At 42.2% G+C, this 16,185-nt stretch overlaps 1 protein-coding gene across 6 annotated transcripts in view; it reads left to right on the forward strand.

Annotated features, from left to right (window-relative positions):
- Positions 1 to 16,185, forward strand: part of MXI1 (MAX interactor 1, dimerization protein) — a 56,526-nt gene that overhangs the window by 24,921 nt on the left and 15,420 nt on the right. For all 6 annotated transcript variants that reach the window (XR_009933361.1, XR_009933362.1, XM_062496798.1 and 3 more), the window contains exon 3: positions 2,024 to 2,053. Coding sequence is in view for 4 of the 6 variants with exons in the window: in XM_062496798.1 (XP_062352782.1) it covers positions 2,024 to 2,053 (30 nt within the window). In the remaining 2 variants the exon portion in view is untranslated. The remainder of the gene's footprint in view (positions 1 to 2,023; positions 2,054 to 16,185) is intronic.

A 16,185-nucleotide genomic window follows, 5' to 3' on the forward strand; every position in this document is an offset into this window, starting at 1 on the left:
ATTTTGTTTGCATTCAGCTTCAGTGGAAAGGTGTTGGGGGGGGTTGCTTTTTTTTCCTTGCCACAGACGTGGTTAAAAGTCACAGCGAATATTTCCTGACTTGGTGGAAAGCCTGTGACCTCTCTCAGTAGTCTTGTTCATCAGAAGGCAGATAGGTAATAAAGAGTCTCCTGTGTGAGAGGAGTAAGGAGAACCTGCTGTTTTAATTTTGTTCACAGCAGTGGGCCAAACTTTGTTCTTTCAGTGCTGGCCTTGGTAATTGGCTCGATATAATATGGGAATTCAAGCCATTGCATATCTTTGGCCTTATAACTGCTGATGTCATGGCCAAGAAGAGTGCACGGTCTCCTGCAGGAACATACAGTAAAAAAGAATAATAAGCATGTTTCAAACTACATATGGGCAGTGGTTCTAAAGGGCCTCAGCTCGGTCCAAATGGGTTCATTTGAGTCCAAGTTGCCTGGACAAATGGATTTCACTGGTTTAGACTTGGGGAGGGGTGGGGGGAGGGGAATGTGGGTTTGATTTGAGAGATTTTCTAGACTAAATATTATGTTCTAATTCCTAATAAAGCAAAATTAAGGTAACCACTACTTTTGGGAGGGAATTCAGGAATTTTCTCAACATGAGGAGTTTGACTATAGTGTGCCTTGCCTTTAAGGCACATGCCTTCCATGTCCTGTTGAGCAGGGTGGCTTGCACAGGTATATGGTAACAATTTGTTTTTCCTCTGCTCACAGCCACAGTCAGCTAAGACTAATTTACCTTGTTTTTGCAGACATCCACAGTTTATTCGTCATTTCCAATGAGGTTCTAACACCTGTTAGGCACTCCTCCTTCCTTTTTTTGGAGAAGCATTTAATTATGACAGGGTTTCCCTTGGAGCACATCCTCCATTCAGTTCCCTAATTGTAGAATTCTCTGTGGGATTCTCCAGATGGGGGATAGAGGATAATCTTCTCAGAGCTCCGGAAGAAATGTGATGCCAAATTAGAGAAAATAGATCCTTTTTATTAAGCTCTTGGGTTCTTTTTACTCTTATTTTAAGGTGACCTTCTGTTAAAGAGAAATGTTGGACAAATGGCTATCCTTATGAATAATCCTCAACAACCTTACCTGGGTTAGATTAGAAATCCTGAATGGATTTAAACTTTTTTTTTGCCATTCATTCTATAATCACAGAGTCAAGGAGAATGAACTTGCTTGTTTTCCTTTAGTTTCTAGTTGGTTTCATTTTCCATCTGCAAAGCTCTAAATTAAGGAATACTGGCAGCGTGCTTGGTGTGGTGGGCAGGTATACAGACAAAAGCCCCCTCCTTTGTTGAGTGTCATAGTGTCACTTCATGGGTCACTTCACTGTATGCTGGTGTTGTGGCAGTGCTGTTCCCATCCCCAGGGGGTTTCCTGGCATCCTAAATGTATTACATAGTACCAATGATGTTTGCAAACATGGCAGTACTGCCCATCTCATTTTGTGCCCAAATGCTGGCCATGTCTCCTTCTGCTAAATTGGCTAAATCTGGCATGTGATGGCTGAAGGGCTCCAGGGGCTGTCCCTAAAGAGGCAGTTTTGCTGGAAGGAAGGTTCCCATGGATTTGATGCACAAATTAATGCTCCATGAGCTCATGTGTTAGTAGATGATACCGATATTTTGATAGGTTGAATGAAAAAATTAAAGCACAGAGAAACAACTTTCAGTCCTGTACTGAGTTGGTGGCAGTGTCAGGAGTCTGGAAGTGACAGACTCTGGTCCCTTGTTTTAATCATTGTCTCTCTTTGGGATTTTGTTTGCATTTAGGTCTCTAGGGAACATTTTCTTTAGCAGAGAGGGTACCAGCTTTTGCACAGGAGGGAAGGAACTTCTTGTCAGCAAGGAGGTTGAGGTTATTAGATTTTAATATATGTAGCTGGTTGGCTTTGCACTGTGATATGTCAGTGGGGATGTGTACAGCTTGCAGCAGTTGAACTTTGGTGCTCAGAGGTCAGAGGTGGCTAATCAAAATTTTATTTTTTTTCTTCCAGGTCTACGCACAACGAACTAGAAAAGAACCGGTAAGTAGTTAATGAGTTGAATTCTAAAAAATGTGGGCCTGATGAGTGTAATGTGCTTTGACCTTACCCATGCAGGTGCTGTTTGATCAGCTTAGACAGCTGTGAGTGACCACACTGCATCACGTAGTTTTAGAAGTTGGGGGGGAAGACACAAAAAGATCTGAAAAAGCAGCTTTGTTTTTTGTTGTTTTTTTTTCTTCTCTTTCTCTGAAAAGGCAAGAAGTGACCCAGTTTTGTGACTAATCTGTATGCAGAGTAAATACTGTTCTTCTCCTGACACAGTGAAATCTGATTGGGGCACTTTCCATACATGAGGTTGCTACGGGATCAGGTTTCTTGGGCGCTGGGTACTATGTGTTACCATGAACCCAAGAGCAGAGCCCTGTGCTCTGCACCCTCTCCCCCCACCCCTGCACTGGGCTGTGGTAGTCTTTATAGCACAGAAGAAAATACCATTGTCCAGAGGCTCCGAGGTCTGGCTACCAGCACTCCTGTGGGGACTCTTCTAACCTGTTCTAGGATTGTGCCTGTTTATCCTCGATTCTGATGTTTTAGCAAGGCCTGCAGTTTTGTTACTTGGCTGGCTCTGCTATATGACTCAACCCTTTTGTAACAGGAGTTAAAGTAAGATAAATACCATTGAGACAAGGAGTGCTAGTTCACACACAGATCAGATTATCGCCTTCCATTCAGGATGCTATAGTTAAGGTTGTGTCAGGGTTTCCATTATAAACTTATCTTGGCTCTTCTGTGGGATTTTAAGGGGGCTGAGGGTGGGTGTCTGTGTTTTTTTGGCTGCTGTAACAAAGATGGTACTCTGGCCAGCTGCTCCTATGAAGAAACCCCCAGGGTGGGAAGGAAAGCTGAGTCTAAATAGCTTGATTGCCTCCTCTTCTCTCTTAGCAGCCATCATTTTACAAGGGATGGGACGACTGTGAGGATGGCCAAAGACACACAGAGGCTTTGAGCCAAGTGTGTGTTTGCATTCAAACGAGATCTTCCCGTGTGGCTTCAAGGGAATTGGAGCTGAGTACCTCATGAATTGTATTGCCCTCAGTTTCCCTCACATCTGCCTCCCCCTAGCAGCAGCAGTGCTGGGAAGCAGCATGGCCTTTGTGTAGTGTGAGTTCCAGCCTGTACTTTAACTCCTGGTATTTTTGAGTATCTAGAGAGTTGCCATGGTATTGTCTATCTGGGTTGATGCAGGTAGGGGTTGTGGGGGCTTTTTTGTGGTTTTGTTTTTGGTTTGTTTTGTTTTGTTTTTTGTGGGTTTTTTTTGTTTGTTTTGTGTTGTTGTTGTTGTTGTTGTTGTTGTGGTTTTTTTTGTTATGTTGCTCCCTGAGCTTTAGCCTCTCCAGTCCCAGGTTGAGCTGTGTTGAAGTGTTGGGTCCTGAGTTTTCCAGTGCTCTCTCCAGTTCTATTTACCAGTGAGGGAAAGAAAATGCAGTCCTTGGGTCTGACCCAGAACTGGAGGTGCTTTTTTCTCCATGACAACAGTAAACCGTCACTAATCTTCAATGTGCTTATTTGCATATCTAATTGTTACTGCAAATGCTGCTTTTACTCAGTACAGCTTTAGAGCAGAGGTGTCTCCATCTTTCCCTGTACCAGCCTGGTCTTATCACATTGGCCAAGTTTGCATGGATATGTAATCATCTTCTAGCCTGAGGGCAGGTGGCAAAATTTCAAATTCTGTGTGGGTGAGATCTTAGCAGCCACTCCAGCTAAGGACTCCCATGGACTGATGGGGCTGGGATGTGCTGTGTACCAGCTTCTCTGTGAGTTGAGGAAGTTTCTGCCTGATTCCCTGTCTTTGAGGACATAATATTATAATTATTGTAATATTATCTGAGGTGGGGATACCATAAGGATTGACTGTTGAAGTGTCATGAGAAGTGTTACTTGTGAGAGGAGTGCTATTACTTGAGCTTCCCCTTATGCCGTCTTTTCCTGAATACTGGGAAGGTGTTTGATTGCTGCAGAATTTGTCCTTCCATTCTTGGTATAATATCTTTTCCTCTCCTTTTGTCTGTTATTCTCCTTAGTCCCCACCTGCTCCAGGCTGAAGATTCCTAACCATCAGCTTTCTCACCAAGGTCTTTCCTCCAGGGCTTCCCATTCCGGGGCACTGTATTCCAGGTCTGTCTCAGACATGGTTTTACAAGCCTTTGGTTTTTCTCCTTCTGGGAAGGGCACACGTTTGGTCACATTGGGTGCTCTGTACAGGCAGACTCCTATATCTGGGAACTTTGGTCAGCAGTCTGATGTTCCTGGTTTGGGACTGTCTATCCCTTAATGCAGATGCTATGGCTTGAGCAGCTACTCACATCTGCAAACCCAGCTAGACACTGTGGTGCCTTTGCTGTGTTTGCAGTGTTCATTACTGGTTATTTGGGCAGCTAGTTTCATACTGGAAACATTTCTTTTCAGACTCCACAGCAGTGTTTTCTGAGTGAGGGGGATTGCTTCCTGTGTTCCCCTGCTCCATGTTTTATTTGCTGTGTTGTCAAGTTTGTCAGTGTCTCCAGACTTAACTGTTGCAAATATAAAAGCCCTGATACTAATGGCTTTGTGGCTGACAGGTGCTCATTTTCCCTATTATTTGAGATTTTTCCTTCTGAATCTCACTGTTATCTCTGTTATTGACATACACTATAATTTTCAAAATTGTCCACTATTAGGTCTCTGACTCTGTTTTTTTCCCTTCTTGTCTGTGAACAGCAGTCTTTTTATGCTCAGTTTCATATTGGTTTAACCCATTCAACAATTACACAGAGTTTCTTTCAAGCAGTAGAAAGAGAATATTAGTAAAACAAAATGCTCTTCTCCTTTTTGAGTATGTGATTTAACTTGGACTCAGTATTGCAGAGCTGATGATGTTTTAATGTGTACCCCTTTAATGTAGAAAATGCCCTATAAATTGAAGCGGTTTTTTAAGGTCTACTGCTTGAAAATATTGCACTCCAGAGCACTCCACTGGTTGAGCTGTTTGATTTGGTACCAAACGTTTGCTGTAATATTTAAATGACTCCTCTTCTAGCTTTGATTTCTTTTCTTTAATTTGAAAAGATTGCAGTGACATTTATATAAGGGACTTTGTTTGTTGCAAAATATTAAAGTTAATTTATACTTATTATCTGTCATTAATTCTCACACTGAAAAGTTTTATTTAATGGGTATGTGTTTCAGTTTATCTCTGCTCAGGATGAGTCATAGCTTGCATTTAAACAAGAAACCAGCATTCTTTTCATTTGCTGCAATATGTAACTAAAATGATACTTTTTAGTCCTCTAAAAGGCCTACCAAAGAACCTGGTGTGTAAGCACCACTTCATCCTTTGCTGAAAGAAAACAGGAAAAAGCATGTGACTGAAAGATGAACTTTGCAAGTGTAACATTTTCGAAAAAAGGATAACAAATGAAATTCAGGCTGAGGGTGAATGTTGTGTGTTACACAGATAGTGGTGTTAGCTGTTGTCTATGAACATTTTAGACACATGCCACTGTTAGGAGGATGTGGTCAGTGTGGTATTAAGGGAAGACACACAGCTCTGAGGTGACTTTCTGCTGCTCTGTGAAGTGGCAGTTCTGGTAGACCAACAGAGTGGTGGTGTCTGTCAGAAAAGTTACATCTCCTGGCAGAACAATAAAGAGTTTTGTAATGCTATTGATCTGATTTTAAAAAATAAAAATTAAAAACAAACAAACAAATAAAAAAACCCCCAGCATTTTTCTGTATATCATATGTTGCTCTATTAGGTTTTGATGATGATTGCTTTGTAATACAGCAGAAGGAAGGAAAACAAAGCTGAGTAATTGGGTAGAGAATGAGTTATGAGAGCATTATTTTTCTTATGGTAACAATAATTCAAACAAAAGATAGATCCAAGGAAGTAGAGACCTAGGGATCACTGAAAATAGAATTTTCAGTGCAAAAGTACATCATTTAGAAAGAAAAAGAAAAAAGTCTAAAGGTGACAAACTTCTATACCAAGTTTGTTTTGTGTAAAAGCACATAGTGAAGTGGTGTAACATCCTTTCTGTCTGATATCTTTTGAGGATCAGAAGCAAAGAAGACGAACACATAGCAAGGATCCAGTACTGTGGTTTTTAGCCTGACTCTTACCAGAATTCCCCATCTTCAGTGGTTCCTCAGCCATTCTTTCTTTGACGTGAGAGACTGTTTATTGCAAAGTGGTTCTCCAGGGTGGTTTCTCACCCAGAGCTGACTGTTGTGCTCGGGTGCCTATCTGAGGCAGTGGATAACATAAAGAAAAAACCCTACTGAATGTCGAGGAGAGAACCATGACCTGGGTCAGCTTGCACTGAAACGTGAGGGCCTTCTGAGGCTCTGCAGCATTTGCACTGTTTGGCTCTGTTTCTTTAGAGCAAGGGCTTTGAGTGTGTCTTAGGAACAGCATTTAAGGTAGAGCTTTTAAGTAGTGCAGACAAGCTGTCTAGGCTGGGAAAGATAGAGGGAAGGGAAATGAAAGTATGGTGATTCCTTGCTACTCTGAATAGACAAGGATGATTGTGCTTTTGTAGTGCTATATATACTTGCCAAGGCAATCTGATCAGTGTTTGTCTTGAAACAACTAATCAATGTGGTGTTGAGTTCTATGCTATTTATCAAGAGAGCTGGAACAAGAAACTAATCCAGTAAATTTCATTTGTTCTCTGGAGTGGCCTTTGTTTTCATGCTAACTTCATGTACCAAATGTTGACAGTACATATTGTTTTCCTCATTAATAAAACTTGGAATCTGTGATGTTCCTTGCAGCAGTCAAACTGTGTCCAACACAGCTGAGCATGCATCTTTCTTTGACACATCCAAAGGTCAGAGCATGCACTGATCCAACTTGCTCCTTGTGGGAACTGTAGCTAGACTCTCCTGTCTCCAAGGCCAGTGTGGAACAAGAGCTGGAGGTAGTAAGCTGTCTTCAACTGTTGCTCAGATGACAGATGCTGTTTTCAGCTGGGACTAACAATTTTCAACAGAGCTGCAGCATGTTTCTGTTTTAGGAGATCAGGATTACGTATTACAGTGCTGTTGTTGTTTTTGCCTAACCTGGATAGGGTGAAGCTGGTGGTTTTTGGAGTAAGGCTGTCAGAGAGCTGTTCTTTCTGGATATGTTCAGGCTCAGCCAGTGTTATTTAGTGTCAGTCTGCCTTTTGCTGTTTCTTTCCATTGCTCTGAGAACTCGCCAGTCACTGATGGAACACAGGAGAAGGCTGACCACCTTTGCTCATGCAAAGTGCCTCCTTGGGCAGAAGCAGCATTTTGATTCAGTTACAACTGAAAGTCTGCAAAGGCTTTGTTTCACATTGGCTAGGTTGCTGAACATTCTGGACTCTGAGTACTGCTGCTGCAAAGGGACAGTTAGTCTCCATGCCAAGATTTGAAGGAAACAAAATGATCCACATTTTATTGAAAGTCCTTTAGTACTGCTCATATAGGAATTTCAAGTTTCAGTATGATTTATTTTTTTTTATTCAAAGTGATGCGGTGAAGAATGTATGCATGCCTATCATGTTTCTGCTCCCAGATCTCTGCACCTCCCTTAGGAATCTGATAGCTGTTGAAGAAAGAAGAAGGAAAAGAACAATACTACTATTTTGGATAAACTGTCACAAAGAAAAATGTTTTTGTTTCAACAGTGTTGCACAATAAAATCACTGTTATAAGCCATTTTTCAGAAACAGATACTTATCACAAAGCCCTTTTTAACTAAGACATGTTTGGGGCACTTTCTGCTGTGTTTTTCTCCCATGGTGTAGAAAGAACTGTCAGCACAATCTGCTTGGCCTTGTCATAAAGCTCTGATGCTGAGAATCCTTTCATCATCCTGCCTCTCAGAAGAGAGACTTGAGAGGAAACCCCCATCTTCGAAAGAAACGTTCTCTGCAGTCAGGTCTCTGCAGCAAATCAGAGGTCACCAGTGGAGTGCATCATTGCCTGCTGTGGTTCCTGAGCCTCTTCCCAAGCTTGCATCCTCAGATTTCTGCTTGGGTGCACTGCCATAGTTTTCTTTCAATCTTTCATAGGTTTCTTTCTGAACCCTCTCCAGTTCTGTATATTTATGGCTGACCTCAAAAAGTTTTACAGAGGACAAATGCCCTCTGTAATTGGTGAGCTTGGACCTCTGGCCCCAGGTAGGAAGTCAGGCATTCAGCTTTTCTGGCTCAGTTTTCAGTCATGTCATTGCCCTGTACTTACCAGCTCTCTCCTAAATGGAGACTTTGCATGCTTGTTTTTTTTTTGTTGGTTTTTTTTTTTTTTTTTTTTTTCCAGGGTGCGCTTTGAGGTGCTGAGAGCCAGCAGTCCTGCAACAACTTTTCATGTTCAAGTGACTAATATTGCTTGTGGGCCTGAGAGCATTGGTAGTTAAAAGCCAGCTGGGAATTTCTGCTGTAGGGAAGATGAGGTAATAGGAATATAATTTTGAGACAAATCACCTGTTAACGACAAATTTCAGGACCTTGTACTTTTGGGGCAGAAGTTAGAATTGTATGTATGGATCTACATCTGGTACATGTAATAATGTAGCCCGTGCAGATTTCTAATAACCAAAGGAAGTAGGATAGGAAATGAAGGAAACATGCTCTTGTTCTCTTTTCTGTATGTGGCCCATTTTTACCAAAGTATGACAGCTTTGATAATCTCTAACCTTGTATTCCAAAGGAAGATGGGAAGTGTGAGATGCCCTCAGGTGTCTTGTGGTGGGACCTCTGCCAGGTGAGAAGCAGAAGCATGCATAGAGCTAGTGCCTAGATGAAGAAAAGTAGCAGGGACAAGTTTGCATTGACCCTGTCCTTTGCTTCATTGACCCACATCTCCAGCTGGTTGCTTGCCTTTTCTCTTCTTCACACAAGTTTCCCTTATCCCACCTTCTTTCAAAACTTCATACTCACTTCTTGTATCCCTCTGTGTCCTTCTGTCCCCTCAGTGTTGGCCAGGGCCAGGAGGTCCTGCATGACACCTTCTCCCATAAGGAAAGAAAAGAGGGACACAAAGTGTAGGCACATTTGCTGCTTTGGGAGGCAGCAGTAATGTCTAACTCCTCGTTTTGAGTGCTGTAATGGTAAATGCAAGTGTGTGACAGGTGTTCACAACCTTGTCTGGTGAAGGGGAGAAGGGCTCCACCTTGCAGTTGCTGTGGTTCTGTGGCTGCAAATGGTGCTGGTCACCCTGAGTAGTTTGCATAGCTGTGGGCAAACAGATCTCACAGGCTTCCTCCCAAACAGTGCATGAGAAAAACATAAAACAATTAAAATAGGCAGTGTGCAACCAAGGGTCAGGAATTCTCACATGAAACAAGTGGATAACGTGGACAGGGCTTTATCAGGGAGAGGATTACATCAGGGCCATGGCAGAACATAGCAGTAGATGGTGTAATCTACCAGTGTCCCTTCTGTATTTGGGAGTTTGAATTTGTGTGGAAATACTGATCATCATCTCAGATCATAGTGCTCTTTGTGGTTGTTCTTTACAGTGCCTGTGCCAAATTGGAGTATCCTGTTTTTCAGAAGTGAAGCAGACTTGAGTCTGTTAGATGCAGGCTGAATCTCAGATAAAGACTTTGGATTTGTCTGAGTCTGGAGGAATGCAGAGAAAGCCCTGCATCAGTCAGGTTTTCAGCCCAGTGTTCCATTAAGAAAGCCTAGGGTCTGTCTTCTGAAGCTATACTTGATGGGTACACTGCTGCCTGAGCATCACTTCCCATTAGCTGTGTAATAAGATTTTCTGTCCCTCTTGCCTGTTAATTATTTACCTTTGAAAGTACATTCATAAAGCAACATAAGTTATTTAAGGAAAAAATGTAAAGCTTTTGGAAAGCATGGATGCTTTTTTCTCTTTTTTTTTTTTTTCTGCCTGGGAGTTGAGTACTTATAAGGCTCAGGATGAAGAACAGATTGCTGTGAATGGGAGATTTTGCAAATGAGCATGTTCAGCTCACAAAAGGTGAGGCAGGAAAGGGGATGTAGCAGTTACGGAGTGATCTTGTAACTGTCTGTACAAGGGTTTCTGCACAGGAGGGTCTGAGGGAAGGAGGGATTGGTTACAGAAAAGCTTATTCATGAAGCCAGCAGTGAAAACAGGACATGAGTTTGAAATGCAGCATTACTTTTATAGAAGCAGACTCTGTGCAAGGTATCAGTGGATTCACACATGGTCCAGACTGATAGTTCCTATGCTAAGGGTGTGGTTTTTATCATGGTAGATAGTAAACAGCTGCACAAAATTTAGTCATGCTTACAGAGTCAAGTGCAGGCTGCTATCTCTGAGTTGTCTGGTTGCTGAGCCAAGGTGGAATATCTAAAAGCATCTGAATCATTTAGAAGCACAGCTCTTAATGGCTCTTGGGTGAATACTTGCTCCTTCACTTGGGCAGTTGTTGCTCTTCTCTAGTTGTCTCTAGTGCCGTAGTTATGCAGAGTCATTTGGGGAGCAGTGCCAAGGTTCCTTACTGTCCAGGACAGTGAATAATGCAAAAAGAAAAGCAGGGCATTTAATAGACACTGCCCCTTTACTACAAATACACCCACTTAATCAAGAGAAGAGCAAAGACCCTTCCATGTGGGTGAAGGCTGGCAAAGCCATACAACCATCAGGAGGGATATGTGGAAAGGTAGTTCATGCCAGACTTGATTTTGCTGCTTATTTCTCTATGGGAAGATCTCCTTGTGTACATCCCAGAAAAGAAAAGGAGGAGAACAGGAAGATCCAGAGGTGAGATCAGCCCTGAGGAGCCCACTGTGGCTGTCACTAGCCTTGAAAAAGAGTCTGGTCAGCCAAGAGTGTTCCAAGATCTGACAACAAGAAGCTGCCAGCATTTCCATGTGCTACTGCAGTGTGTTCCTCTCATCTTTCTCTCAGAGCTGGATTGTCCAGGAAGGATTGCTTTGGCTCTCCCAGAAAGTTCTGGGCAATGTGCTATCCACATTTTCCTCTCAGGAGAGAATTACAGTACTACTTAAAGACACAACCTGCTGAACAGTTGGATAATTCGTCCTAATTCTACATGGTAAAAGCCCAGCCCTTAGATGGGAATTGTTCTGCTCCTTCTGGAAACGCAATGAAATTGTTCAAATGAGTCATTCTAAAAGGAGGAGCAGTGCAGCAGGTTTATTGTGGAAATCAGAGGCTAAAACAGAGGTTGCTTTGTATCTCCCATGTAATTTATTTCCACCTATTTTGTCTTGTTCCCTGGGGTGGGTTGAGTTGTGGGTTGCCCAGTCAGGTTTTGCCCAGCTATGTGGGAATCTTCCACACAGCTTGGAAAATACCATTCATTGGCTGCACTCTGGTAATGTCAGGAGGCCAAGCGTGGGGCGAGTACGCGCGTTTACCCAGATGCACAGTTACGTGCAAGCACACACAAAGAGCTTGCAGTTAAAACCTACTCAACCCTTCTCTTTTTAACAGGGGAAAACAGCCCCAGCTGTGTATACAGCTTGGTGTTTCCCTTTGATCTGTGTTTGTTTCCAGCGTTTCTCATAGAGTGGATCCTGGTGCTCCTCAGAGCTGTCTGCCCTTTTCCAAGTTTGCACCTGTGTAACTGCGAGGCTTGCTGGGGTGCAGCTGGATTCAGCACTTGGGGTGGGGGGTTCCTCTTCCCTTCAATCCCTCCTGCTATTTGCTTTGCTCCTGGTCTTTCCTTGCCAATGTGCACGGCAGGGAGCTGTCTCACTCTGCTAATGGAAACAGTGCCTTGCAGATGCCTCAGGATCCTCCCTTTTACTTTGCCCACCTGCTCCCACACACATGGCATTAATGCCCTTTGCCAGCTGCAGCTGCCACTCTGGAGCAGATCTTCTGCTCTGTCACCCGAGTCAAACCTCAGAGAGGTTTCTGGAGACTTAGCATGCTGCCCCTGCAGCTGGCTCAGGCCCTGTACCTAAAGGAGAGCTAGAAGCTGTGTTCTTCAGATTTCTGTGGTTTCTGAAGTTTTCTGTCAGGGATGGGGCTGAGAGGAGCCTGCAGTGCTTATTTGGTCCCCTCATCTCATGGCAAGATAAGCTCCATCTAAAGCTTTTCTGGCAGGTGCCAATCTAGCATGGCCTTAAAAGCATTTGACAGCAGGATTACATAGGAAAGCAGTGCAGCCTATTGCCCTGATTAACTGTGGTTACTGCCAGCAAATTTTGTCTAACATCCAACTAAGAAGAAAATTATTTCTGCATTGTTCAAAGGAAGAGAAAAAGCTGTCCAAAGCTGAGTGCCTCTGTGAGTGTGAAGAGTCACAAATGCTGAATATAGCAGTCAACTTCCATAGCAAGAATCACTCTGTTAGAGTGATACCTTCAAAGTATGCTGAGGAGTTCTGGCTGAGATAGACAAATGTGGGTAACAAAATAATTGACCTTTTCTTTTACCAATGCGTGCATTTCCTACTTCACCTAACCCAAAGAGCAACTTCAATGCCAAAAAAAGTGGGAAACTGAATGGGAACACTTCATCTCCCATGGATGTTCTATGTAGTATGACCCTCTTAGGAAATGTGCAGAACCTGTTCTCCATAGTGTGACCTCTTTTAAACTTTTCTTGGCTTGAAAAAACATCTTACAGGCTTGGTGTTCACTGAAAAAAGCACTATGGGGATACATCTCAGTGAAGGGATTACAAAAGGAGAGGAGAAGCGAAATGTTATATCTAGTGTCATATACTTCAGGAAAACATGTGAAGACTCTCTGGAGTCATGAGTATCTTTTTGGAATTTCTTTGACTTGTATGTTGCGGTGGTCTCTGCAAAGAATATATGTGGTGGGGAAAGAGCAGAATGGGAAGGGGTTTGTACTGTGTGTTGGGCACACTGGAAGTGTTCAGCAGCAGTCAGAGTGAAAAGCTGTGGTACACAAGCAGGGGACTCCCATAAGCCCTCCTGGCTGGCTCCCAGGTCTGTGCAGACAGCACTGGCTTGTGCTTTCCCTCAGCCCTTCAGGGAAAGCAAATAGCATGAGGTTCTTGAAGGATGTTATTATTTCAAAGGAGATTTTTAAAATTATTATTGTTCTGTTATTTAGTGTGAAAAGTGTGATTAATCTTGCCAACTCTTGTAATCTTCCCTGCAATTCTGGTGGTACTTGGGGCATCCCAGCACCCAGAGTTGTGTTTCCTTTCCCCCACATAAAACCACTGAGCCAGTATAACCTTTGCATTTAAAAAACAGAAAGAAGAGGAAGCATCCTATGTAGGTGTTTGTTTTTTAAAATAGTGTGATGTCTGACCTACTGTGGTGTATCTTTTTTATGGGGCGTAAACCATAATGGGATTAACAGTAGGACATCAGAAACTAAAGGTTTTAAAGAAGTTAAGTTTTAGGACTGCTTGGCTGCAGGGTCAACAATACACCCTTCATCTTGTCTTCCTGATTATGACTAAACTTTGAAATTCCATCTTGAGAATTTCTTGGGACAGAGGTAAGAAAAGATCTCAGATAGATTTTTGCTGCATATATGGAGTGAAGTATATGGAGTAGTGAGGAGTTACTGATCCATTTTGGGAAATGTTGCCATGTTGTACTCTTAGCCTTATTAACTACCAGAGAAAGCTGGTTGATTTGGCTTCCCAGAGAATCCTAGTCTCTTGGCTCTTCCCACACCATTGTCATTTCTGAGCTACATGAGCACCTGAAAACCAAGAGTAGCTATAGCTGTGCAGTATTCCATGTGGGAATTAGGATTAACTCCATTTTGTGGATGAGTGGTGCATACTTCAGTTCCTGAAGGATTTACCTGGGGTCATGCAAGCTGTCTGTGGACAGGTCTGATTCTCATTTAAAGAATGATGAGAATTTGCCTGCTGCATAACCCTTTCCTGCTTGTGGAAATGTCATCTCCAGTTTGCTACTTTGCCCTTCCTGAAAGTGCCTGCAAGCTCTGCCATTCCTGGCTAGCACAGCACTAGGAAAGTCAAAATTCATCCTTCTGGTTTGCAGTTTGCCTCTCATGCTGAGGGAAACCGTCAGAGGCTCTCTCTAGGTGAATTGCGTTTGGAGAAAATGATCTTTTTTGTTGTTGTTTAGCTATGATTTTTAACAGTAGTGTTTTTTGAAAGCAATAAGGAGTTGTCCCAGGATGGGATGTAATAGAAAATAAAATATCTGATAGTGAAGCAGTAGTGAATCTTGCCTACGTTCATGAAGCTCTGAATGTGACATAAGTACTACAAAAGAGAAAGGAAGGTGGATATGACTGTGATTATAAAGTGATGCTGCTGCAGGTATTTCTGTAAGGTCATGTGGTTATTTTAGCAAAGCAAATAGCAAGAGCAAATGGAAATTAATTTCACCAAACCAGAGGAGTAGGTGTTCCAGATCCTCTCTCTTTATCTTTTTAAATAATATTTCTTTCCAAAACAAGCCATGAACCTTTCAGTGTCTGGTTTGTTCCAAGTGGTGTCCTAACCCTTTTCCTGCTGGGAAAATACAGGGTCAGAAATCATAAGGCAGCTAATTCTCCTGCAATTGTTAGTTTACTCAACTACAGCTGTTCTTGGTTTGGGGGAATCAAATTTGTATCCATTTGTGGTATTGAAGACCCAAGGAGGGGTGGTTCTAGTGGTCTTCTCCAGCCAATCAAAAATTCACTAGGTAGAGCATCCTGTACTTTATACAATGATTTTTGAACACTATTGAAAGCACTAGAAGTTCTATAGTTGAGCTGAAGCAAATGGAACAATTTGCATGTGTTAGAGATAAATTTTGTCTTGCTTCCAGCTCAGGGAAGTTGTTTCCAAGTAGCCAGCTCTGTGCTTTTTCTTGGTTTGAGGTTTGAGCCATCTTACCCCTCTTGGCCTTCACACACTCCTGCAGGAGAAAAATAAAATATAAGGAAGGCATAAGTCAAAGGCAAAGGACAAGGCAGGTGGTTTGTGTTGTTCTTTCCCCTGAAGTTTATGTTGTTTTAATTCTCTAGGCAATAAACTCGGCTCCTCTTTGGAAGAACTTTATTAAGAAACAGTTTGTATTAGCACATCACACCAGCTAAACAGAGGCAAGGTGTATTTTCACACTCACTGGTGCCTCCTTTTAAAATCTCTTTTTTTTTCCTGGTACCTCTGTATGTGTGAGTTCAGGACATGGCTCACCTGCTGTCAGTCTGCTGGGAGCTATGCTCTGTTCAGGCTCATCTCCTGAGTAACATGGATAAGTAACTTGAGTTAAAACCATTTGTCACTTAATGTTAGCTAGCTCCTAGCCTCTTGAAATACAGTATTGCTGATTTTTCTGTGCAAAAATCCATATCCAGTAGGAAAAATACTGCTAAGATCTCTTAAGTTCTCCTCCCTACTGCTTTTTTTTTCCCAACATACATCTAAGAATGACCTTGGCTAGTAATTCATTTTCCCTGAGAAGTTTGAGTTTAAATTTAAAATAATTTTATGAGGTGAAATTACATGCACTGCTTCCCTTGTTCCAGATGTATGCCCTCTATACCTGAAAGGTACAGTAGATATTTGATGACTCCTTAAATATTTCTGACAGTGTGAAGAGATATTAGATGAAGAGCACATGCTTTCCTTCTGGCTTAAAAGATTTTGTGTATACAAGTATGTCAAATGGTCACATTCTTAGATATGTTTTCATTAGGAATTTTCTTCCATGAGGTAAGCTTCAGAAAATAGAGTATGTAGTGGAAAAATTCTTAGTAGCAATAACTTACTCATGTAATTAAAAAAAGTTATGTTAATGACAAAAATAACTTCTAGTACCAGATCAGAATCTATTATTGATATTGACAAATTTTCCACTCATGATTTTAAGAACAGGAAATATGTTTTCCCAAATAACAAGTTAATAGATAGCATCCTTTACTTTTTTAGTTATGTGCAAGTGTCTGTCTTACAAAGCAAATGCTTCTTTCAGCTGGTTAATGAAAGTACAAGTTTGAAACCTGACTGTATTTGAAAGGCACCAAAGTCTAAGGTGTCTTTCATTAGTATTGCAAAGAAGCAGAGGCTTTGAGCTACTGTGTGTGCTTTTACTGCTGTGACACCCTGTGGACCAGGGGTGGCTTTTCTGCTGTAGGCAGGAGACCAGTCTGTGGCTACTGTCCAACGGCCTGCTGGGGAGCTGGCTGCTACCTCGGGTTCTGCCAGGCTCAAGTGCAGGCACGGGTCTTCAAGGATCT

The sequence above is a fragment of the Cinclus cinclus genome, chromosome 7, assembly GCF_963662255.1.
Source record: "Cinclus cinclus chromosome 7, bCinCin1.1, whole genome shotgun sequence".
Classification (NCBI taxonomy): Eukaryota; Metazoa; Chordata; class Aves; order Passeriformes; family Cinclidae; genus Cinclus; species Cinclus cinclus.